The sequence below is a fragment of the Triticum urartu genome, chromosome 5 (assembly GCF_003073215.2).
Source record: "Triticum urartu cultivar G1812 chromosome 5, Tu2.1, whole genome shotgun sequence".
Taxonomy (NCBI): domain Eukaryota; kingdom Viridiplantae; phylum Streptophyta; class Magnoliopsida; order Poales; family Poaceae; genus Triticum; species Triticum urartu.
Window position 1 is genome coordinate 54,217,592 of NC_053026.1, and position 26,004 is coordinate 54,243,595.

Sequence of the window (26,004 nt, forward strand, 5' to 3'; positions counted from 1 at the left end):
TTGTTGAGAGGTTTCAAGAAGATGTAATCGATCGGCGATGACATCAAGTCAACGGAATGATGAAGCAAAAAATTATTGGAACCACGAGTACGACACAAACTCGAAATCAAGCTTGTTGTTCAAGACGAAATGATATGACGAGGAAAATCGACGTAAGCTTAGCTCATCGTCAAAAGGTATGACACAAACTCGAAATCAAGCTTGTTGTTCAAGACGAAATGATATGACGAGGAAAATCGACGTAAGCTTAGCTCATCGTCAAAAGTGGTGCTCCGGGGATAAGGACCAGGTAGCACAGTTAAAAATTAGCCCAATAATGGTATAGCCGATCAGGCTTGGAATGACGGGAAGGATTATTAAACTCATAAGCAATGAAAATTAATTAGGGTTATCCAACCGGAATGAGGAATCGGTTCGCATATCGGTGTTCTCGGTTGACGACAACCCAGAACCCAGAAAAATTGAAAACGGTGAGAAATAATAGTTGATGAAGAACCCATAAGAAGTTATGCAGTTCCATGACATTATCAAGATATCCTAGTGTAATACTCGACGGTAGATTAAAGTAAAGGTTGGACAGGTGCAATGATCTGCACAAAAAAAGTACTTAAACTTGTCCGATAAATGGTATTAATGAGAAAATATGGTTGGAACCATGATTGCAAAGGACCAAACATAGATACAGGATGAACTTATAACAAGGGGATTAATATCATTTACAAGAAGCTTCGATGATAAGTTTCACATCGGGTCCATGGGCATGAACGCAAAGGCTCAAGGTCGACTCCCACTTCTTCCATGCATAACCTTTCATTTTACTTCTCGTTTTTGATGAAGCTACAGTGTAGAAATTTTATTTAGCAAAATACCATAAGAGTATGGCTCGTAGAAGCTTCCGGGTTTACACAGATTAGAAAAGGCATAGCTTCAACCCATCGGGGCATCATAGAAACATATACCACAATCTTCAAGAGTAAATATCACTAGCTCAAAAGCAGAGCATAGTTGGCCAAACAGAGAATAGGATTTACCAATGGCATGTTGGAAATATGCCCTAGAGGCAATAATAAATTGGTTATTATTATATTTCCTTGTTCATGATAATCGTTTATTATCCATGCTATAATTGTATTGATAGGAAACTCAGATACATGTGTGGATACATAGACAACACCATGTCCCTAGTAAGCCTCTAGTTGACTAGCTCGTTGATCAATAGATGGTTACGGTTTCCTGACCATGGACATTGAATGTCGTTGATAACGGGATCACATCATTAGGAGAATGATGTGATGGACAAGACCCAACCCTAAGCATAGCACTAGATCGTGTAGTTCATATGCTATAGCTTTTCTAAATGTCAAGTATCATTTCCTTAGACCATGAGATTGTGCAACTCCCGGATACCGTAGGAATGCTTTGGGTGTATCAAACGTCACAACGTAACTGGGTGACTATAAAGGTGCATTACAGGTATCTCTGAAAGTGTCTGTTGGGTTGGCACGAATCGAGACTGGGATTTGTCACTCCGTGTAAGCGGAGAGGTATCTCTGGGCCCACTCGGTAGGACATCATCATATGCGCAATGTGACCAAGGAGTTGATCACGGGATGATGTGTTACGGAACGAGTAAAGAGACTTGCCGGTAACGAGATTGAACAAGGTATCGGTATACCGACGATCGAATCTCGGGCAAGTACAAATACCGCTGGACAAAGGGAATTGTATACGGGATTGATTAAGTCCTTGACATCGTGGTTCATCCGATGAGATCATCGTGGAACATGTGGGAGCCATCATGGGTATCCAGATCCCGCTGTTGGTTATTGACCGGAGAACGTCTCGGTCATGTCTGCATGTCTCCCGAACCCGTAGGGTCTACACACTTAAGGTTCGGTGACGCTAGGGTTATAGAGATATTAGTATGCGGTAACCCGAAAGTTGTTCGGAGTCCCGGATGAGATCCCGGACGTCACGAGGAGTTCCGGAATGGTCCGGAGGTAAAGAATTATATATAGGAAGTGCTATTTCGGCCATCGGGACAAGTTTCGGGGTCATCGGTATTGTACCGGGACCACCGGAAGGGTCCCGGGGGTCCACCGGGTGGGGCCACCTGCCCCGGGGGGCCACATGGGCTGTAGGGGGTGTGCCTTGGCCTATATGGGCCAAGGGCACTAGCCCCAAGAGGCCCATGCGCCAAGAGATGGGAAAAAGGGGAGAGTCCTAAAAGGGGAAGGCACCTCCGAGGTGCCTTGGGGAGGATGGACTCCTCCCCACCCTTGGCCGCACCCTTCCTTGGAGGAAGGGGCAAGGGCTGCGCCTCCCCCTCTCCCTTGGCCCTATATATAGTGGGGAAAAAGGAGGAGCAAACCAATCTAAGGCCTGGCGCCTCCCTCTCCCTCCCGTGACACATCTTCCTCCTCCCGCAGCGCTTAGCGAAGCCCTGTTGGAATCCCGCTACTTCCACCATGCCGTCGTGCTGCTGGATCTCCATCAACCTCTCCCTCCTCCTTGCTGGATCAAGGCATGGGAGACGTCTCCGTTCCGTACGTGTGTTGAACGCGGAGGTGCCGTCCGTTCGGCGCTAGGATCATCGGTGATTTGAATCACGACGAGTACGACTCCATCGACCCCGTTCACTTGAACGCTTCCGCTTAGCGATCTACAAGGGTATGTAGATGCACTCTCCTTCCCCTCGTTGCTAGTCTCTCCATAGATAGATCTTGGTGACACGTAGGAAAATTTTGAATTTCTGCTACGTTCCCCAACATGGCATTATATATTAGAGGAAGAACTTCCAAAGTGATTGAATATGAAGGACGTTGTCGGATAAAATCTAACAAAGGATCCGATGGTCCTCAAGGGATCTGATGTAAGCATCGGTACTCAACCAGAGGAAGAAAGAATGCAAGGAAATCAGATTATAGAAACAACTGACTAACTAACGCTCAAATGCAAAGGAATTATGATTTCCAAGACAAGGGATCAGAAGCAATGCTCTGATTAGGGATGGATAAGTTGAATAGCCTTAGAGGTACAATCGATGGCAATTTGATTGGTCGAGATCCAGCTCATGTTTAAAATGACGTCTGAGCCGGAAGGACGAAACGAAGGATCTGATTAAGGAATGCGAGCATTCTCAACATAATGATTCAACAGACTCGAACTGATAATGACTATGGATGCCAATAAGATTATCAGACTTATGAGGTTAATCATAATGCAAGCAAGCAAGAATTTCAAGAGCAATAGGCTGTTGAGGATTTTCGGGGATCGAATGGTATTTCGAAGACTTTTGTGAAATACATGAATCAACTAGGGATGAGCGGATACTCGATAAATGCAAGAAATTATCCGTAAGGGTATGTCTGCAGCAAAGAGCTGCAAAGCGGTGGGCACAAAGGATTATCGAATTATCGAAGAAATTTTCAGGGTATCAAGTAATAACAGGGGCAACTAGGAACAAAGGTAAGAATGACAAGTGTAAGCAGTTATCCATAAGGATTTATCGGTGCTCAGGAATAGCAAAAGTGGTGGGCACAAGGTCTCGAAATAATAACGGAGAGTGTCTTCGGAATCTTCTGGTGAAGCAGGCCATCATCTGGAATAAAGGGGCTCTCCGGGAGAAAGTATTAACGAGAACCTAGAGTTAGATTTAGCAAAATCATTTAACCCGAATAGAAGAGAGATCAGAGTTCAGAGTATAGACGAGCAATAAAAGATCCTAATACCACCCAATGGCAAAGTGAGCCCATGGGGCGCACAACCATGTTAGTAAAAACAGTTTTCATCGACTAGACTCAACTTCGGCCAAGGAGTGTGGAAGGGGGATTCCTACAGGCAGTCGGCTCTGATACCAACTTGTGACACCCCCGATTCAATCATACACTAATCATACACGCAAACGTGTACGATCAAGATCAGGGACTCACGGGAAGATATCACAATACAACTCTACAAATAAAATGAGTCATACAAGCATCATATTACAAGTCAGGGGCCTCGAGGGCTCGAATACAAGAGCTTGATCATAGAAGAGTCAGCGGAAGCAACAATATCTGAGTACAAACATAAGTTAAACAAGTTTGCCTTAAGAAGGCTAGCACAAACTGGGATACAGATCGAAAGAGACGCAGGCCTCCTGCCTGGGATCCTCCTAAACTACTCCTGGTCGTCGTCAGCGGGCTGCACGTAGTAGTAGGCACCTCCCAAGTAGTAGTAGTCGTCATCGACGGTGGCGTCTGGCTCCTGGGCTCCATCGTCTGGTCGCAGTAATCGGGTATAGAAAGGGGAAAAGAGAGAGCAAAGCAACCGTGAGTACTCATCCAAAGTACTCGCAAGCAAGGAGCTACACTACATATGTATGCATTGGTATCAAATGGAATGAGGGTATCAGATGTGGACTGAGCTGCAGAATGCCGGAATAAGAGGGGATAGCTAGTCCTATCGAAGACTATGCTTCTCGCCACCTCCATCTTGCAGCATGTAGAAGAGAGTAGATGGTAAGTTCACCAAGTAGCATCGTGTAGCATAATACTACCCGGCGATCCTCTCCTCGTCGCCCTGTTAGAGAGCGACCACTGGGTTGTATCAGGCACTTGGAAGGTGTGTTTTATTAAGTATCCGGTTCTACTTGTCATAAGGTCAAGGTACAACTCCAAGTCGTCCTGTTACCGAAGATCACGGCTATTCGAATAGATTAAGTTCCCTGCAGGGGTGCACCACATTTCCCAACACACTCGATCCCCTTTGTCCGGACACACTTTTCTGGGTCATGCCCGGCCTCGGAAGATCAACACGTCGCAGCCCTACCTAGGCACAACAGAGAGGTCAGCATGCTGGTATAAATCCTATGGCGCAGGGGTCTGGGCCCATCTCCCATTGCACACCTGCACGTTGCGTACGCGGCCAGTGAGCAGACCTAGCAACCTCCATTACAAAGGAAGTTACGTTACGCGGTCCAACCCGGCGCGCGCCGCTCAGTCGCTGACGTCACGAAAGCTTCGGCTGATACCACGACGTCGAGTGCCCATAACTGTTCCTGTGTAGTTGGTTAGTGTGTATAGGCCAGTAGCCAGACTCATATCAAATACCAAGATCTCGTTAAGCGTGTTATCTTGAAGTAACCGCGAACGTCGACCAGGGCCAGGCCCACCTCTCTTCTAGGTGGTCTCAACCTGTCCTCTCGCACCGCCTCAAAGTAACAGTCGGGGGCCGTCGGGAACTCAGGCCCACCACTACCTGGATGGAGCCACCTGCCCCTTCAGCCCCCACATCAGAATCACTTGCGGGTACTCAACGAGCCGACCCGACTTTAGTCACCACCTATATAGTAGGTATATATGTATGTATTTACCCGTGATCAACACCCGACTTGATCACGGCCCGATAGTATAGCATGGCAGACTGACAAGAATGTAGGGCCACTGATGATAATCTAGCATCCTATACTAAACATTTAGGATTGCAGGTAAGGTATCAACAGTTGTAGCAACAATAATAGGCTATGCATCAGAATAGGATTAACGGAAGGCTGTAACATGCTACACTACTCTAATGCAAGCAGTAGAGAGAAGAGTAGGCGATATCTGGTGATCAAGGAGGGGGCTTGCCTAGTTGCTCTTGCAAGAGAGAGGGGTCGTCAACACCGTAGTCGTACTGGGTAGCAGCGGCGTTGGTCTCGGTGTCTAGCGAGAGAAGAGGGGAAGAAACAATGAATATAATGCAAACAGATGCATAGTGATGCATGACATGACAAGTAGCGGTGCTAGGTGTGCCCTAACGCGGTATGAGGTGATACCGGTGAAGGGGGAATCATCCAGGAAAATATCCCCGGTGTTTCACGTTTCGGACAGACGAATCAAAGGGGAAAACTTGCGTATTCGCTATGCTAGGGACGCGTGGTGGACGAACGGATTGCGTATCCGGATTCGTCTCGTCGTTCTGAACAACTTTCATGTACAAAGTTTTTCCATCTGAGCTACGGTTTATTTTATATTAATTTTAAAAGATTTAAATCAATTTTAGCATTTATTTAATTAATTTAATTTAACATTATTCAGAATAGTGTTTGCTGACGTCATCATAACGTTAGCATGATGACGTCAGCATGATGTCAGCGGTCAAACAGTCAGTTGACTAAGTCAAACTGACATGTGGGTCCCACTGTCATACACTATTTAATTAACTAGCAGTTAATTAGGTTAATTAGTGATTAGATTAATCTAATTATGATTAATTAATTCTTTAATTAATTTAATTAATTAATTTATTAACTCATTTTTTAATTCATTTTTTTAACATTCTAGGGGCATGGGGCCCAACTGGCAGCGGGCCTAACGGGCTCTGGGCGATAGCAGGCGCCTGGGCAGCGGTTAACAGGGGGTTGGGCGGCAGAGCGGGGCAACGGGGCGGGCGCAGGCCATCGGGGTGCGGTGGGGCACCTATCAGGGGGTGGCGCGGTGCCTGGCAGAGGTGGCCGCGGGCGAGCTGGAGCACGGCAAGACGGGCGACAGCGGGCACAGGCCATCGGGGCGCCCAACCGGCGCGAGGGCCGAGCAGGCGCTGGCGCGACGTCGGAGGTGGCCGCGGGCACGGCGGAGCGAAGCAGCAGCGCGGTTGGGGCGCCGGAGCCGCGGCAGCACGGCGAGGGGGAGGGTCGCGGGTCGGATGGCCGCCGGGGGTGCAGCCAAGGGAGTGGGAGGGGGAAGTGGCAGGCAGCAGAGGGGCGGAGCTGGCGCGTCGCGTGGCGTGGGGAGCTCGGGCGAACAGGGGTGTGGCCGGCGCGGGGCGTACGGCGCGGCTGCGGCAACCGCAGTAGCACGGCGGCACCAGAGACGCACGAGGCAGCGGGCGAGGCCGGACGCGACAGAAGCGACTAAGCGATCTCGCGGCGAAGGCGAGGCGCGCCCGGACACGGAGCAGGGCGCGGTGCAGGCACGGGTGTGGACGAGCGTGGACGGGGGAAGGGGAGGACGACCGGGGTCCTCACCGGCGTTGGTGAGCAGGGGGCGTCGAGGAGCGGGGACGTCCGATGGGGAGGAGGTTGAAGACGGGGAGGCGGCGCCAGCGGCGAGGGCGACGAGGTCGGGGCAGCGCCGACGATGGGTGTTGGTGAGCGGCGACGGTGCGGCGCAGCTGGGGTCGCAGCGGGGATGGGCGCCGGCGGCGCAGGCGCGGGATGTGGGTGACGGGGTCGCGGGATCGAGCGTCGGGGGCGGGGCGCCGTGTCTCGATCCAAATCCGTGGGGAGGGAGTGGGGAAACGAGGAGGAGTGGGTGCCGTGTGGGGGGTTAGGGTTTGACCGAGGTAGTGGGGGGGGTAAGTGGTGGGGGGTTTGGCCGGCCCAGTCGGGCGGTTGGGGCCAGCGGAGGGGGTTTCTGTTTCCTTTTTCTTTTATTTATTTTCCTCTCTGTTTTATTTCTAGTTTTTTTATTTTTAGTTTTATAAAAATTACCACTAGTACCTAAATTTGTATCTATAAACAAACTACTGTCAGATTAATTCTTAACCCATAATAAAACATTTTAATATTTTATAAAATCCAATATGCATTTGTTTAATTGTTTTCACTACTTTTTAATTATTTTAGAGCCCTTAAACATCTTATCAAAGTTTGGTTTCTTCACCAATATTACCTACGCATTATCTGGCTCACTCCGAACATTTTAGTTTTAATATTTGAAAACTTTTATTGTTTGCTTGATTTAGAATTCGAATTTGAATCGTTTTCGAACTAACGCGAGATTAGCAATAGTAATCGTGGTGACGTGTCATAATTAGTAGAGGGTTACTGTAGCTTAATTATCCGGGCGTCACAATATAATCATAGAAAGCTTGAATTTCGGTCTCAGAGATGTGTGTTTCTGGGTTATAGTTCTCTTCATAAAGGCTACAAGTGCCTTCATGTGCCAACAAATCGTGTCTTCATATCCCGTGATGTTGTCTTTGATGAGAACATCTTCCCCTTTTCCGCCATGCCGCAGCAACCCACCACACCTCCATCTATGCATTCATCTCCTATTATGCTTGGCCAATTTGAAGATGTTGCATATTCGCCTGTGTTGTTACCTAACCATGGTGCAGGTATTGGACATGGTGCTCGCCTAGAACTACTTCTAGATGCAACTCCTGTGACGCACGTTGATCGGTCGGTGCACATGCATGCACCGACTCCCGTCGTCGACCCCGTCTCTGGAGCCACACCCGCCCATGCACCTGGACCGACGCTGGCCTCCGTACCTGGACCGGTGTCAGCCGAGGCGCGGCCCACACCAACCGAGGCGCGGCCCACGTCTCCGACGGTCTCACCTGGGCGGCTCGAGCGGTCCTTGTCACCGTCTCCACGCCCGGCCTCGCCTCCGTCATCGCCTCCGTCGCCCGCCCGTATGTCCCTGCCGCCCCTCTCACCTGGGTCGGCCGGGCCTACCATGGTCTCACCTGAGCTCTCGCCTGGGTCCTCGTCTGGGCCCCCGTCGCCCGACATGCCGTCGTCGTCTCCAGTATTGGCGCCGTCGGCTCCTGTTCCCGTTGCACCGCAACACCCGCATACTCGTAGCCGCAGCGGTATTGTTCAACCCAAGCAGCGTCATGATGGTACTGTCACATATTTGGCTGCCTATCTTACTCATTCTGTTGCAGATCCCAATGATGAACCATGCAACCATGAGGCCGCTATGAGTATTTCTCACTAGCGGGCTGCTATGGAGCAAGAGTACCACGCTCTTATGCATAATGAGACATGGACACTGGTTCCCCCTCCGCCTTGTGTCAACATCATTGATTCGAAGTGGGTTTTTAAAGTCAAGAGACATGTAGACGGATCTATTGAGCGCTACAAGGCGCGTCTCGTGGCTAGAGAGTTTAAACAGCGGCAGGGTCTGTACTACGAGGATACATTCAACCCGGTTGTTAAGCCTACTACTGTTCGGCTTCTCCTGTCTCTTGCAGTCTCTCATGGTTGGTCTCTTCGACAGCTTGATGTGCAGAATGTTTTTCTCCATGGGCTGCTTGAAGAGGAGGTTTACATGCGGCAGCCACCAGGGTTTGTTGATCATGCTCAACCTCATCATCTATGTCGTCTGACGAAGGCTCTATATGGACTAAAACAGGCGCCTCGTGTCTGGCATGCTCGCCTTGCTTCGGCTCTTCGTACTCATGGCTTCGTTCCGTCGACAGCTGACAGCTCGCTGTTCTTATTTCAGCGCCCCAGTGTGACTGTGTATTTGCTTGTGTACGTGGATGACACTATTCAGGCCAGCTCCTCTGCAACGGATGTTGATGCTCTTGTGACTACACTTGGCAGAGATTTTGCGGTAAAAGATTTGGGACAGGAACACTTCTTCCTGGGCATTGAAGTTGCACATTAGTCTCGTGGCAGCTTAGCTCTCACCCAGAAGAAGTACTCCCTTGACCTCTTGCGCCGTGCTGGTATGCTCAAGTGTAAGCCATCCCCCACGCCCATGTCCTCTACTGATAAGCTCTCGGCTACTGCTGGTTCTATTTTGTCTCCTACGGATGCTACGGAGTATCGGAGTATTGTTGGTGGCTTGCAGTATCTGACTATCACACGTCCTGATCTTTCCTTTGCGGTTAACAGGGTGTGTCAGTATCTTCATGCCCCTACTGATGTGCACTGGTCTGCTATGAAGCGCATTCTTCGTTATGTGCGCCTCACTGTCTCCTATGGTCTTCATCTGCGACCTAGTTCCTCTGCTGTTCTATCTGCATTCTCAGGTGCTGATTGGGCTGGGTGTCCGGATGACAGGCGATCCACGGGGGGATATGCTATATTTTTGGGTCCTAATTTGATCGCCTGGAGTGCACGCAAGCAAGCCACCGTTTCTCGCAGCAGCACAGAAGCCGAGTACAAAGCCATTGCCAATGCGACTGCTGAGCTTATCTGGATTGAGTCTTTGCTTCGAGAGCTGGGAATCTCCCAGTCACATCCTCCGGTTCTTTTGTGTGACAACATCGGTGCTACATTTCTTTCGACAAACCCGGTGTTCCATGCACGAACCAAACACATTGAGATTGACTATCATTTTGTGAGGGAACGTGTTGCACAGAAGCTACTACAGATCAAGTTTATCTCCTCGAAGGATCAACTTGTTGACATCTTCACCAAGCCTTTACCTTCTCCCATGTTCGAGGTCTGTAGGCGCAATCTCAACCTCCTAGATGCATCAGGAGTGGGTTGAGATTGAGGGAGGGTGTTAGACTTTGTAACGTAGCCCAATTGTGTAATCTGTATATTGTGTAACCTTATAAATATATGTGATAGGCCACCCCTAGAGGGTTGAGCCAGTTCCCACAAATACTACATTTAACAATTGTGAACTCACTCCTCCACTCGACCGCAATCTCCCTCGTCCATCTAAAACTCTCCGTACTACTCGAATTTGAAAAAGAAAAGAAATTGCATCTTATTTTTCTATCTTTTCCAGGTAGTTGACTTATTCACAGTTATTACCTTAACACTGAAGAACAGTTTCATCCAATGGTTTATTTTTGTCTTATTAGGAAATCTTGATTCAACATTATAAATATATTGATTCTTTCCCAATTAAAGGAAGACTTTTTTTGTAAATATTGTGTGTGCAATGGTGCTCACATCGTTGTCGTGCTTATGCAAGTGCATTGTTGGCTCCTTGATTTTCTTTGAGTAAAATCCACCACTGGTCCTAAAAGTATTCGAGGTGTGTCACTTTAGTCCTAAAACTATGAAAACGCATATCTGAGTCCTACTTCTTTCTGAAGTGTGCCACCGCCGGTCCTAAATTCGCCGGACTAAGCCCGACCTTCTTTTTACAGGGTGCAGACCTCTTATTTGCGTAGATGGGTGTCATATAAAGACTAAATATGGTGGTCCATTGCTCACAGCAGTAGGTGTTGATCCGAATGATTGCATCTTTCCTATTTCCATGGCACTTGTTGAAGTTGAGGATACTCCCACATGGAAATGGTTCTTGAACGCTCTGAAAGAAGACCTTGGCATAAATAATACTAGTGCATGGACAATAATGAGTGATCGACAAAAGGTAACTCTCGTATGTGACTAAGATATTATACTTCCTAAATGATAATGTTTAGTGTAATACATGTTGATCACTTGGATGCACTTTTCATGATGATGCAGGGGTTGATCAATGCTGTCGGTGAGCTTTTCCCTCACTCAGCACATAGGTTTTGTGTGAGGCACCTATACCAGAATTTCAACAAAAAATTCAAGGGGGAGAACTTGAAGAACAAGTTGTGGGCTATTGGAAGATCCTACAATAAGCTTGATTGGAGAAAACATATGGATGACATGCAGGTATTGAACCAGGATGCATATAACTACTTAGAAGCAATTGAACCTAGCTCATGGTGCAGAGCTTTCTTCACTACATTGCCCAAGTCTGACTTGCCACTGAACAATACATGTGAAGTGTTTAACAAGTAAGTGTTTTCAACACATTTTGTTGCATGATACTCATTGCACTTCCTTTTGATGCTGAACTCCCTTCACTTTCCATACTCAAGGTAAATCATTGATGCAAGAGAAATGCCTATAAGATCCATGCTACAGAAATTTTTCAACCAACTCATGACAAGATATTATACCAAGAATAATGAGGCCGAAGATATGTGTGGAATCATATGTCCAAAGATAAGAAATAAATTGGACAAACAAGTCAAAATGGCCAAAAATTGTGAACCTCTACCAATTGGGAAAGGAATTTTTCTAGTGCATGGCCTGACAGGAAAATATACTCTAGATATTCACAAAGATAAGTGTGAATGTGGGAGTTGGCAGTTGAGAGGAATTCCTTGCAGGCATGCAATTTCTTGCTTCAGGTACGAGAGGATCAATCCAGAGGATAAGGTGTGTCTTTCATATAGCAGTGATGCCTTCAAGCAAGCATATGGCCAGATTATTATGCCTTGTAGAGGTGAAAGATCATGTCAAAAGGTCAACAGAATTGAAGTGAAACCACCTTAGTATGAAAAACATGTTGGTAGGCCATCTAAGAAGAGAAGACAAAATCATGTTGAGATGGAAGAAGGGGCAAAGATGAGCAGACATGGCGCTATCTCCCATTGCAGTGTGTGTAATTCAACAGAGCACAACAAAATAAAGTGCCCAAATAAAGGTCAACAAGGGCAATCACTCAGTGTTGATAAGAGACCACAAACACAAGGAGGACAGAAGAGGAAGCTACAAGTGAAGAGAAACATTCTTACACAGGTACAACAACATTTTGTTTCTCTATTTAGTAGTTAGCTCATTTCATTCTTGCAACTATTGCTCATACTCTATTTATAGGAATCTGGTACAACAAGTCTTGGACATAGGAAGCAACGCACTCAAACTACCGTGCTTGAAACACTCCTTCTTCAAGTATGTTATTCTGTCTTAACATCTCATTTCCGTGAAATGTGTTGCATTGATGTTTGATGCTTCTATGGTTATAAGCAGGCTCTACCATCGCAGCAATCCCATGTGTCACCAGGCCCTATTCCAGAATCCGCCTTCATTGCTCGCAACAGAGATGCTTTGTAGCCCACTACAGCTACCACATCCACTGTTGGCTTAAAGAAGAAGCAAAAGAAGAGGGTTACAAAGGCCAGTATCACTGAATATAAGTGAACATGTTCTCACTTTGGAAAGAGAGCTTTTTGGACAAACAAGAGCTCTATTTTGGGTGGTATTTAGATGATGCCAGCTAGGTGTTGAAGTAAACCTCATGCATGTGTTGCTGTGGGTTTATCTGCACCTTCATATGTGCATTTTGAGGTTCTCATGTAATAGAAACCTAAATTACTAGCTTTTATTTCGAGCGCCATGTAATTCACTATTAGTTATATGTACCCAATACACTTCGTATTACTGTTGTGAATGTGGCTAATGCTATCAGTTGTGTCAATGTTTCAGATGATATCGTGTTACAACTTCCATGTGTGTTGTAGTTGAGACATTGGTTCAAGCACAACAATTTATTGCATGGTTGAAGTGAGCTACCGGGGTTGGTCCTCACCATGGTTGAAGTGAATGAAGCATGTGAGCTTGCAGCCATGGAAGAGGAGAAAATGAGGAAACGAAAGTGAAGTGAAGAAAGGAGCAGCCTTTCTGTGTTATGTACATGCAGGGGGGTAAATGCAAGCCCACCAATCGTTTATAGCGGAAGTTTTGCCGCCAAAACCGAGTCATCCGACGTGGCAAAGGTCAAATTGCCACGGGTGCAGGTCAGGCTTGGTCCGGCGAATTTAGGACCGGCGGTGGCACACTTCAGAAAGAAGTAGGACTCAGATGTGCGTTTTCATAGTTTTAGGACTAAAGTGACACACCTCGAATACTTTTAGGACCAGTGGTGGATTTTACTCATTTTCTTTCTTCGTGGTGTTGTATGGGAAGTGGCGATTTGGAGCTCGGGCTCAGATGAGCCCGAAATCTGCGCCACTCGTACGAGTCTTGGGATTGGGAAAAATCGGTCTGTGGTGTCAGGGTGCGACCAACGGTAAAGATATATACAGAGGAGATACAAGCATGATTCGTAGCTTGCAGTGGGCCCGTTTCGTAGGGCGCGGGGGATTGCCGTGACGGGGAGTCATGGCTTGATGCGTGAACGATGTGCTGGGCCACAGAACAGGTTTGAGGCCTAGTGGTGTCAGAGATGTTTTCCGCTCGCAGGTTTGTAGAGGGCGGCGGCGGCGGTGGGTTCCGGCGACTTCTGGATGGAGGCGAATGGGCCGGAGTTCCTCCTGAATCTGTTTGACCGGTGAGCTCTCATTGCAAAACCTACTCCTTCCTGAGCCGCCGTTTTCCATGTCGTGGCCTGAAAGTTTCTGACGCTATTTTCGTCTTCCCCCTGACGTTTCTATTCCTATGGAGCGGAGCAGGTTTCCTTGAGGGAGGAGTACGCCGACAACCTCGAGCATCCAGATCCGGTACCTTTTGATCTGCTAACTGTAACGAACCAGAGAGGAGGGGATCGGAGTAGGTGAGGGAGAGCGAGAGAGAGACTTGGAGAGGAAGAAGGGAGATTGCTTCCAGAGGAAGGATTAGGATGAGTTGACAGTTTGTTACATCGCATGCCCTGCCACAGGCGGCTGGCTGCCCCTTTTATCACTCCCTCGCTCTCACTCACTCACTCTTACAGTTGGGGCCCGATCCTTGACACGTCACACTGGACAAGTGGCGGAAAAGTGGCCAGGTGTGACATTCTCGCCCCCTTGAGAGCGAGCTCCGTCTTCCGTGTTGTCGTCTCCGTCTTTAGTGCTGTCGTCTTCGTCTTCCCAGAGGAGAGCCGTTGGAAAGCGTTGCCATAGGGTCTCATAGTCCTCCCATGTCGTAGCTGAAGTAGCGCTGGTCCCCCATTGTACCCTGATCTGGACGACCGGGGCATTGCCCTTCTTCATCATGCGTCGCTCTAGGATGCGCGTGGGTGCCGTGGTTGCCACGGACAGATCAGGCACCCGTGGAAGTTCTGCGTACACCGGCGTGTAATCCGGCGTGAATGGCTTCAACTGCGAGACGTGGAAGACCGGATGCACGCGGCTGGATTCCGGCAGGTCGAGCTTGTACGCCATGAGCCCGATCCGCTCGACGACGGTGTAGGGCCCGAAGAACTTGTAGGCAAGTTTGGCGCAGGGCCGGCTGACGACTGATTGCTGGACGTAGGGTTGCAGTTTCAGGAGTACCTGCTCGCCCACCTGGAACTGGTGCTCGGTGCGATTGCGATCAGCTTGTTTCTTGCAGCGCTTCTGGGCACGCTCCAGCTGGGCGCGTATGTGCGCTGTGTGTGCCGCCCAGTCCAGGTCGTCACTGGTGGACGCGTCGCTTGGCCAGGCCGCCATGGCTCCCAGGTTGGCCTCCTTCCCATACAGCGCCTTGAACGATGTGCAGTTGAGCGATGAATGGAAGGTCGAGTTGTACCAGAACTCCGCCATGGGCAGCCAGTGACGCCACTTGCCCGGGGTGTCGTGCACCGCGCATCGGAGATACATCTCCATGCACTGGTTCACTCGTTCGCTTTGGCCATCGGTCTGCAGGTGGTAGGCGGTGGAGTACAGCAGCTTCGTGCCGGTGCCGGCGAGCAGCTCCCGCCAGAGATTGCTGGTGAAAACCTTGTCGCGGTCGGAGATGATCGAGGTGGGCACCCCATGCAGCTTGACCACGTTGTCCCAGAACGCGCGCACCACCTGCGCGGCGTGGAAGGGGTGACGAAGTGGAATGAAATGGGCGTACTTGGTGAAGCGGTCCACCACGACCATGATCGTGTCGAAGCCTTCCGATGGCGGCAGCCCCGTCCACGAAATCCATGGTGAGGTCTTCCCAGGGCGCTGATGGGATGGGCAGCGGCGCCAAGAGTCCGGCAGGCTTGGTGTGTTCGTGCTTGGCCTGCTGGCAAGTCACGCACTTCTGCACGAACTCCTCGGTGTCGCGCTTGAGCCCCCTCCATTGAAAGTGCTTGCGCACGCGCTGGTAGGTTGCTGTGACGCTAGAGTGGCCGCCGACCGCGCTGTTGTGGAGCGCGGCGATGAGCTTGGTGCGAAGCGCAGTGTTGGCGTCAATCCACAGGCGGCCACCGCGACGGATGACGCCGTGGTGCAGTTCGTAGCCGTCGTTGTCGGGGCTGGTGATGGCGAGTTTTTGCAGTCGATCTTGGGCGTCCGGGACGGTGGAGTAGGAGTTGAGAACCTCCTGAATCCAAGCCGGCTAGCACGCCGAGAGCGTGGCCAGGTCGAGTTGTTTGCCCACACGAGACAAGGCGTCGGCCGCGCCGTTGTCGAGTCCGCGCTTGTACTGAAAGCGGAACTGCAGCCCGACAAGTTTCGCCATAGCCTTGCGGTGCAGCTCAGTCTCGAGGTGTTGCTCCCCCAGGTTGCAGAGCGACTTGTGGTCAGTGAGGATGTCGAAGGGGGCGCGCTGCAAGTAGGGGCGCCACTTGTCGATCGCCATCATCACCGCCAAGAACTCCTTCTCGTACGTTGAGAGCTTCTGGTTGCGCACGCCGAACGCCTTGCTGAAGAACGCGGCCGGGTGACCTTCCTGCACCAGCACAGCCCCGACGCCCGTGTCGCATGCATCGGTCTCGATGGAGAACGACATGTCGAAGTTGGGCAGGGCAAGCACTGGTGGCGTCTTCATCGCAATCTTGAGCCGTTCGAACGCCGCTTGCGCCTGCTCGCTCCAGGCGAAGCCCTTCTTCGTGAGGAGCTGCGTGAGGGGCTTTGAAATGATGCCGTAGTGCGGCACGAACTTCCTGTAGTAGCAGGTGAGCCCCAGGAATCCACGCAGCTCGGTGGCGTTCGTCGGCGTTGGCCACTGCTCCTTGGCCAGCGTCTTGTCCTTGTCAGTGGCCACGCCCTCCTTGGAGATGACGTGCCCCAGGTAGTCGATGTGGTCGCAGGCAAAACTGCACTTGCTCTCCTTGACGAACAGTTGGTGCGCCCGCAACAGCTCGAAGACGATCCGGAGGTGCTCGGTGTGTTCTTCCATTGTTTCACTGAAGACAAGAATGTCGTTAAGGAAAATGATCACAAATTTGCGCACATACTTACTGAATATGGCGTTCCTGAGGCATTGGAAAGTCGCTGGGGCGTTCGTCAGGCCGAACGGCATGACCCTGAACTGAAAATGCCTGTGATGCGTCTTGAACGCGGTCTTGGCCTTGTCCTCCTCGCGCATACGAATTTGGTGGTACCCCGCGTGGAGATCCAGCTTGGAGAAGACTGCTGCGCCCGCCAGTTCGTCAAGGAGCTCGTTGACGATCGGGAGCGGGAACTTGTTTTTGATCGTGGCATCATTCAGACGACGGTAGTCGACGCAAAACCTCCATGTTCCGTCCTTCTTCTTGACCAACAGGACCGACGCCGCGTACGGGCTGACGCTGTGTGTGATGATGCCGGCGTCGAGCATTTCCTTGACCTGGCGCTCGATTTCGTCCTTCTGCAGCGGCGAGTAGCGGTACGGGCGAGTGTTTGCGGGGACTGCGCCTTCCACCAGTGTGACGGCATGGTCATACTGGCGATGGGGCGGCAGGCCCTGGGGAGCGGCGAAGACGTCGGCGAATTCCTCCAGGAGATCGGCGAGAGGCGTCTGGCTGGCGCATTTGCGCCGTGGTGGCGGTGCGCGCCCGCACGTGTCCACCATGGCCATGGCCCAGACGTCGTTGCCCGCGATCATCTTGCGCAGCTCGTCGGGTTTGATCGCCTTAAGGGTGGTGGACGCCTTGGTGGGCGCGCCCCAGAGCGTCACCTCTTCACCGTCGTGGGTGAACTTGACCCGCTTGTCTTGCCAGTGGCATGTCATGGGGCTGTGCTGGGCAAGCCAGTCCATGCCCAGAATGCCATCGTACGCGCCAATGTCCAGCTCGCGCATCAGTGTGGCGAATGTGTGCCCTTGCATCCACCACTTGAGCTCGAGGACGATGCGGTTGCAGGAGAGACAGTCACCGTTGGCGACGCGCACGTCCACCCGCGGCATTTCTTCTGTCGCCAGCCCGAGATGATCGACGAAGGATTTGTTGACGAAGCTATGCGAGCTGCCCGAATCAAGAAGAAGTAGCATGACCTGATTGCCCACCAGTGCGCGCAGGTGGATCGTCGTCGCCGAGTCCGTGCCGTCCAGGGCGTGCGACGAGAGGAGGCAGCACTCGGGAGCATCCCCAGCAGGAGCTGGCGGCTGTGCAACCGGTCTGGGGTCGTCGAGGAGTTGCAGCGCGTGGATGGTGTCGTCGGAGAGCACCTCGCCGTGATCGCCGACACTGATGGTGAGCAGTTGGGCGGGCTGCGCACACCGGTGCTCCCGCGAGTATCGGTCACCGCACTTGAAACACAAATTATTGGCGCGGCGATAGTCGCGGAGTTGCCGCTCGCGCGCATAGTCCTCCGTGGGGGCGCGGTTGGGCGCGGCCGCCTGGGGTTGTGGTGGAGCCGCCGCCGGTGGGGGTCGCCCCGCTGGAGTGATGCATGGGCGTACGCGCGTCGTGCCCAGTTCCTCCTCTTGAATACGCGCCAACACCGACGCCCTGGTGATGCTTGAGGGCGCCTGCAGACGAACCGGGGCGTGTAGCTCGTCCTTCAGGCCCAGGATGAACTGGGTGACGAAGAACTTGGTGTTGATGGACGGATCGAGCGCAAGCAGGTGGTACATTTGCTCGTTGAACGCCGCGCGGTACTCGGCGACCGTGGCGGTCTGCCGGAGTTGAAGCAGCTTGTGCATGACCACCTCGAACTCATCGGCACCGAACTCCTCGAGCACGGCGAACGTGAAGACCTCCCAGGTGATGCCGCGATGTGTTTGATGAAATGCGCTCAGCCAGTGCGCTGCTTGGCCTTCGATATACAGCGCCGCGGTGGCCACCCAGTTGTGTGGTGCAACCTTGTAGAGTTCGAAGTATGCCAGGCAGCGATCTAGCCACAGATATGGAGCGGAGTCATCGAATCGGGGGAAGTCGTGCTTCGGTGGCTTGTGGTAGTCGTTGCCGTAGTGGCCCGCTGTTGGGGAGGGAACGACGGCGGGGGCCGCGAATCCGCCCTGTGGAGGCACGGGAATCAGCGGGGGTCGATGGTCCCCGAGACGCGCGTGGGCGGTCGCCGGGCGGCCCTCTTCGGTGGCCACGTGCGGCGAATGTGGAGGCGGCGGGGGCGATGGTGGGGGTTGTTGCGGAGCAGCGGGTTGGTGCAGCACGGTGGTGACCGACCCTGACGGCGATGCTGAGCCTTCCACCGTCTTGCGAGTCGCGTCGACGTCGGCCTGCGTCAGATCGATCTGCCTGGAGAGGCCGCACACGTCCTGCGAGATCTGCGCGTTGAAGGCGGCCTGAATCTCGATCTGCTTGTCGTGGACCGCTTTCTGCTCGTCCATCTTGGCGAGGAGGGACTCGAGCATCTTGGTGATGTTGCTGTTGCCCTTGTCCATGGCGGCCAGTACCTGACGCGTCTCCGCCGAAGCTTTGGAGGGCGCCATCGCCGTGCTTGGAAGAGATCGAACCCTGCGACGGATTTCGTGTGAGCTTGCCGAAGCAGCACACACCGGCGCGGTGGATGTTACCGATCTGCAACCAGCGCGGGGAGAAAATTTTTTGGGCGATTTGGCTCTGATTACGAACTGTAACGAACCAGAGAGGAGGGGATCGGAGTAGGTGAGGGAGAGCGAGAGAGAGAGACTTGGAGAGGAAGAAGGGAGATTGCTTCCAGAGGATGGATTAGGATGAGTTGACAGTCTGTTACATCGCATGCCCTGCCACAGGCGGCTGGCTGCCCCTTTTATCACTCCCTCGCTCTCACTCACGCACTCTTACAGCCGGGGCCCGATCCTTGACACGTCACACTGGACAAGTGGCGGACAAGTGGCCAGGTGTGACACTAACTGCTAGGGGTATCGGCCCGGGAGCGCCGGAGGAACCGAACTGCGGGTTAGGGTGTGCGCAGGATGTTGGTGGCGGCAGCCCAGCAAGGGACGGAGGAGAGCACCGTCGACGGAGGGAAGCTGCGCCGACTCAGTCAGCGCAGTCCACGGGGAAGGTCAACCCTGAGGCGCCTAGATGGGCAAAGAGGTGAAGCTGGAAACATTCTATAGTAGATGTGATTTACAATTACTCCAGATTACAGTAACTTGAATTTCATAGGTGCTGTAAACGCCTGTGTACATTTTTGCGGGCATAGACTACAGTGGTTATTACAATGTAGGTTAGTGCCTGAAAGTTGAGTCTGTTCGCTTCGTCTGTAGGCTCGGGCTGGGAAGCGCACCTCCGGACAGTACTCTGTGCGTGTCTTGAATGAGCGCACTGGAGCAGTCTATCCGGAAATTTGCGGAAGAGCCGTCGAAGAGTGTGCTTAAGCCGGAGGTTGGAATCAGCTTGGACACGCTGGGAGAGGCGTGCGACTTTTACAATTTGTATTCATGTGAGGTTGGTTTTGGAATACCATACAACAAAAGCAGAGTGAAGCCGAATGGACAAAATCAATGCTGGAGATCGTGTGCGGCTGCTCGGTGAGTTACATCTGCACCAGCTCAGTTACATCTGAGTATGAGGCATAAAGCACGTGCAAGGAACACATCAGTTTAGCAAATGACTATCCATAATGAGCCATATAGGTAATTCATCATATAATTATGATTAAAGTTATCGTTGGCTTTGGGCTACCGTGGCTACTAAAACAAAGAGGTGGTGCTGCAGATGGTTTGGGAGATGCGTGAGAGACGACCACCCGTATGCAGCGACAGGGGCCAGCAGGTACTGGCAACCATTACCAGTATATATTACTTAGTGTGTACTCATGAATTAACTCCAATGAATTTTGTTCAGTTCTCAAGCAAGGTGGATGTTCGACATCTAGACCCAGGGAGATGGCTAGGGAGCGTGGACCATCGACAGGCCTGTGTGGTCCGGCAGGTATTGTTGAGTACCTACAAAAGTGTAGGATTCCTTTTACGGACATTTCTCTGGGGAGCGGGTCGGCAACAGTTATGGATTCAGGTTGTCCGCCAAATGATCCGTCGGTGATGAGCGAGTGGGGAGGCAAGTATCCCAGCCATGTTGGTCTAAACCATGATGAGCCATCTGTCCGGGATGTTCTGAAATTCTACGATAGAATGTTGCCGTGCTTTGACCGGGAGCTACAGAAGTACGGAAAGGACCTTCCTTAACCAAATTGCATTAAGTTGTCTCATATATGCATTTGTAACTTCATGTTCTATTGCATGAAGTGGTTTAGGCACTTCATGCCATTGGCAGTGACGATGTCTGCAATGGACTTGAAAGAGCTCTAGGTCCTGGTGGTGAGCTTACAGTGACTGGCTGGAGGTGTATCCACAGAATGCTAAGCGAGAGGAGCGTAAGATGTACCGCAAATGGCTGGCACGGTGGAGAGGGGTTTTGTGGTAAGTTCCATCCTAACTGATGGTTGGTGGAGGTTAACAAAATGAGTAAGAATGCTTGCTGAGTGTGCTTGAAGTGCAGGAAGAATTGTGCAAGGCATATAATGAAGTTGACCGGGAGTACATCAACATGATGATGCACTCAAAGTTGATGGGGTACAAGATTGAATGGCTGAAGAAGGTAAGAGGGTTGATGAAACCATCAATGATACCATAAGAACGTCTTATGTATTTGGAATTAACACTGACAAATGAGTTTTCATGGAATCGCCTTTCATGTTTCCGGTTTACTTCATGGATTGCTAGTCGTTGTACGTCCTTGACCCCGAGAAGATGCTCTTCATGGTGATGTACCCGACGGAGACACACCCAACCGATGAGGTGGAGAAGAAGCATAGTGCAATAGCTAAGAGATTCCAGGTTTGTTTCTGCCAGTTCCTCAACGACATCTTCGGTTGATGGCTTGTCGAGAGCACAGGCTGGACTTTTGATATCCATTCGTGGGTGTGCACGATCTGTGCACAAGGGTGGGTACATGGCATGCTAGTCCCTGTCTGTACTCATCAGAATTTTTAGTTGAGGCATGCAAACTTAAGATCTGTCTTCACCACTTGTCGCAGGGAGGAGAGCGGGGTCTACATCGTGCACTACATCTGCGAGTTCACTGGTTTATACCATCGCACACAGCCCAGCAAGTTGAGTGAACTCACCGCCTTGTTTTCGTACAAAGAGTCCTGATTACTAATGTCGTAGGAGGAGTGCATTTGTCAGTGCTAAGTGCTGTTTGTCGGTTTTTTTGTGCAGATTCTGATAGATCACCTTCGGAAAAGCCTGGCGTATGAGATTGTGACTATGAGTGGAAACAAATGTGACCTTCCAGATTTCCTTTATTGCAAAATCCTGGAGTAATGAAGTGAAGTGTATCTGACAGTGTTTGTTGTCTATGGGGCGGTCCTATCCTTTGATCCCGATGTGTGTTAGTTATGAAGTTGTTCGGCGCTTAGGAAGACTCTGCTTGGGCATATTGTAACATGAACCCCTGCGTGGGTATGATGTTGTGAACCATAGTTTTGAAGTTGTGTGATCGGGCTTATAAAGACTTGGTTTTATGGCATGTAGTTGGATCATCACTTGTTCGATTTGAGCATGTTTGTGTCTGTTTTACTGCTAGAGCGTTGCAGACCCAGGTAGTTTTGTTGTTAAGACCAGCGATGATTGTTAAGACTGCCTAGTCATCTCATAATTCTAAAACTGGAATGTGTATGTCAGCAATTTGGAGGTGTGTTATTGGCATGGTTGGAAACGTTTCCTTTTGAAGCAGTGTCAGCACATATGAATGTACATTTGAATGGATGAACGAGCAGTGTTTGACAAGTGACAGAATAACTCAATGGTGAATTGGTGATTTGGAATTCAGGACAGTCTGCAAACTGATAGAAGAAAGGTGATAACCTAGTTGATGGAATTCCATGCAGGTAAACATAATTGATCACAGGTAATTCGTTCATACAGGGGGCATGTCAAATAGTGACGCTGAAGGTTGGGTACAAGATTGATAAGAGTAAATCCTACACAAAGTTTGTCCAATGACATACATTTGGGGCAGATTGCGTGGGGTGAAGGCTGGGCGGCGGTGTCTAAAGGATAACGCTGTTTTTTTTTTTGAGCGATTATAAGGCTGTTGTAGTTGGCAACCATTAAGTCGGCCGCTGCAGCGAGCCAGCTCAGGACGGCTCCGAAACATTACCGGGCCGTGCGATCGATCCTGGTCCGGCCAACACCCGTCACCTCGTGCAGCCTTTAGTGAGCGTTGGCCCACATTCTTTTTTACCTCTGTACGAAGCAAGATACGGGAGAGAATACATCTCGTGACACAGATCCAGTTGCATGTGGACGATGCTGATTTCGTCCGTGTTGTATGTGCATTCTTTGTTATATACTACTACTATTTGAATACTCCCTCCATCCCTAAATACTCCCTCTGTCTCAAAATATAAAATATAAGAACGTTTTTCACACTACATTAATGTCAAAAATCGTTCTTATATTATGGGATGGAGGAAGTATTTATCTTTTTAGAGATTTCAAATGCACTATCACATATATATGTATATAGATATATTTTAGAGTGTAGATTCACTCATTTTGCTCCGTATATAGTCATTTGTTGAAATCTCTAAAAAGACAAATATTTAGAAACGGAGGGAGTACAACTAAATTGTTTATGTTGTTCGGTTGAGCAGCGGCGCATGCGCTTCCAAAATTACACTAATTCCGCGACAAATAATTCTGGACAAAGAGAGTATTTTTGACATGCCAGTCTCGAAGATTCAATCACTGTTAACTGGGGGGGGGGGGGGGGAGCAACCATGACAAGTGACTTGAACAAAGCATTTGAGTCACCGAGGACTCGAATATTGCAAGGAAAAATGTGGTCACTGCCGTGCAGTTATCTGATTATGAAAAATGAAAAACCAACGATTGAAGGATAAATGGAAGAGAATATATACTACGTTCTGTACATTGCAGCATATTTGCATAAGTAGCAAGTCCATCGTGCATTTCAAAGATTTATCTCAAATCAGGATGCGCACAACAGCACACATAGATTATATCTCAATTAAGTTGGTGCATACACGCTTAAATTTATCCAAACCTTTTTCCCCAAAACAAACCTGCAGAAGGGTTGCAGGATAATTAAGCTAACTCTGGGACACCACAGAGCAATGCACTGAACATTTCGTCCATCGGTCTAATGAAGCTAATTAACTTAACAGAGTCACGAAGCAGAGGCCTCGTTGTTGTTGAACCACCGATGGTGAAGCGCTTCCACCGCCGTGAGCCTCTGGTCGGGGTCGAATGCAAGCATGCCAGTGAGGAGGCCGTGCCCGGCTTCCGAAAGATCCGGGAACCACTCCAGGTCCATCTTCCCCGTGGAGGCGATCTGCTCTCGTAGCTTGGCCATCTCGGCGACCATGCCCTCCTCCGTGTCTCCCACGAACAGGGTCCCGCCGGCCAGGAGCTCAGCCATGATGCACCCGAGCGCCCACATGTCCACGGCCTGCCCGTAGCACCGGTTCCCCTCCAGCTGCTCCGGCGAGGTGTAGATCAGCGTGCCCACGCGGCACTCCTCGTACGGCACACCGGGCGGCCTCCGGCGCGTCGCCGACCCGAAGTCGCCCACCTTCAGCTCGCCGAACATGGTGACGAGGACGTTCTCGGGCTTGATGTCCCGATGGACGACGCCGGCCCCGTGCAGCCTCTCGGCCGCGTCCAGGAGCTGCCGCATCATCACGCGGGCCACGTCCTCGGAGAGAGGCTTGTAGAGGTGCTCGCGCAGGGTGAGCCCGCCGGCGACGAGCTCCATGACGAGGAACATGTCCCCCGTGTCGGCGTCCGTCGCCACGTCCAGGATGTCGACGACGGACGGGTGGCCGCGGCACGCCGCGTGGCAGCCGGCCTCACGGATCACGGCCGGCATGTCGGGCGCGCGGATCCACTTCACCGCCACCTTCTTGCCGGTGCGGCGGTCGCGCGCCTTCGAGACCTGGCCGTAGGCGCCTTCCCCGAGCACCTCCAGCGTCTCGTAGTCGCGAATGCTCCCGAACGAGTACCGAGCCTTCTTGCCGCCGTTGCCGTTGGCGACGCGCTCCGCCGCCGGGCGCTTGCGGGTGGCCGTCGGCGTGCTGGGCTCGGAACGTGCGCCTACTACCGTCGACATGAGCTCAGAACGTTGCTGTGCGCGCGAGCTGGGTCGGCCGGCCGGCCGGCGAGAAACGCGCGTAGGCTGGAGCTGGCTTCGGATTCTGGACGGGGGATCGATGTCTAGACGAGCGGGGTACGTGAGGATGTACTAGGATGTATATATAGGCAGCTAGGAGGACGGCGATGTCTCCATGTCCGATCCGGACAAGGTAACGCGTGGTGTGCGCGTAGCGTTTATGTGGGTCACGCGCACGGACAGCGTTTTTTTGTTTTTGTTTTTTGCAAACAGGTTTCTCCTCGCTTCGCCCAGAGCGAATGTGTATGGGGGCCCATAGGATAGCTTCGAGTTCGTTCCGTTCACTTTTTTCTTCTTTTCTTCGGCCCTGCTTTTCGTTCGGTTCTTTCCGTTCGCACCTCCATTCGCCTTTTCTTGTTTCCCTATTTCCGCTCGTTCCATTTTCAGTAATGCTATACCTACGTAAGGATTTCTACATAATTAACATAACTAATTAGGTGGCATGTTTTGGTTAGAGGAAATAAGGGGGCCCTCGGGGCGAAGAGATAAGTTAAGGCAAGTTACGTAACTTTACGTAGATCGTCCGTAGGTCTAGCATTTTTGCTCTATTTTGGTAGGTTCTTTTCTTTGTCGGTTCTTTCAAGAATATATTTTTCTCTCATAAACCATATATTCATGTATATTTTAGATAACATTAGTAAATATGCTCATGCGTTGTAATGAGGGAAAAACAATCAGATTATGCATATGTGACAGAGATAAAAAAAGTCAATGTCATGATAAGATAAGGACTTTAAAAATCAAACTATGTCTTAATGATATCATGATGAGATAAGTGACTTTTCAAATGTCATTTTAAAAAACTAAAAATGTAATGGTCTCATAAGACTTGATTTCGTAAGGCGCCACCACAAAATATTTTTTGGCTGAGCAAATTGCTTTGATGGACCATGCCTAAGCTAGACTGATAAATGATGTGTTTCGCCTTTTTTGTGAGAAAATTTCTAATCTATTCATATCCAATTATGATAGTACAACTAATAGCAGAAATAATAAAAAATGCATCCAGGTCCATAGACCACCTAGCGACAACTACAAGCACTGAAGCGAGCCGAAGGCGCGCCGCCGTCATCACCCCTCCATCGCCGAAGTCGGGCACAACTTGTTGTAGTAGACAGTCGGGAAGTCGTCGTGCTAAAGCCCCGTAGGACCAGCGCACCAGAACAACATCCGCCGCAGATGAAGAATAATGTATATCAGAAGGATCCAACTCGAAGACACACGAACGTAGACGAACAACGACAAGATCCGAGCAAATTCACCAAAGATAGATTCGCCGGAGACGCACCTCCACACGCCCACCAACGATGCTAGACGCACCGCCGGAACGGGGTCTAGGCGGGGAGACCTTTAT

The 26,004-nt window shown here is 50.6% G+C and overlaps 1 protein-coding gene across 1 annotated transcript; it reads right to left on the reverse strand.

Annotated features, from left to right (window-relative positions):
- Positions 1–23,465: 23,465 nt before the first annotated feature.
- On the reverse strand, positions 23,466–24,692 carry LOC125555627 (putative cyclin-dependent kinase F-2). The gene has a single exon (XM_048718518.1). It carries the CDS (start codon positions 24,588–24,590, stop codon positions 23,649–23,651), a length of 942 nt encoding a protein of 313 aa, XP_048574475.1. The 5' UTR covers positions 24,591–24,692; the 3' UTR covers positions 23,466–23,648.
- Positions 24,693–26,004: the final 1,312 nt, after the last annotated feature.

What these genes read in the sequence shown, in the direction of transcription:
- LOC125555627 (XM_048718518.1), bottom strand. Translation starts at nt 24,590, where the DNA reads ATGTCGACGGTAGTAGGCGCACGTTCCGAGCCCAGCACGCCGACGGCC.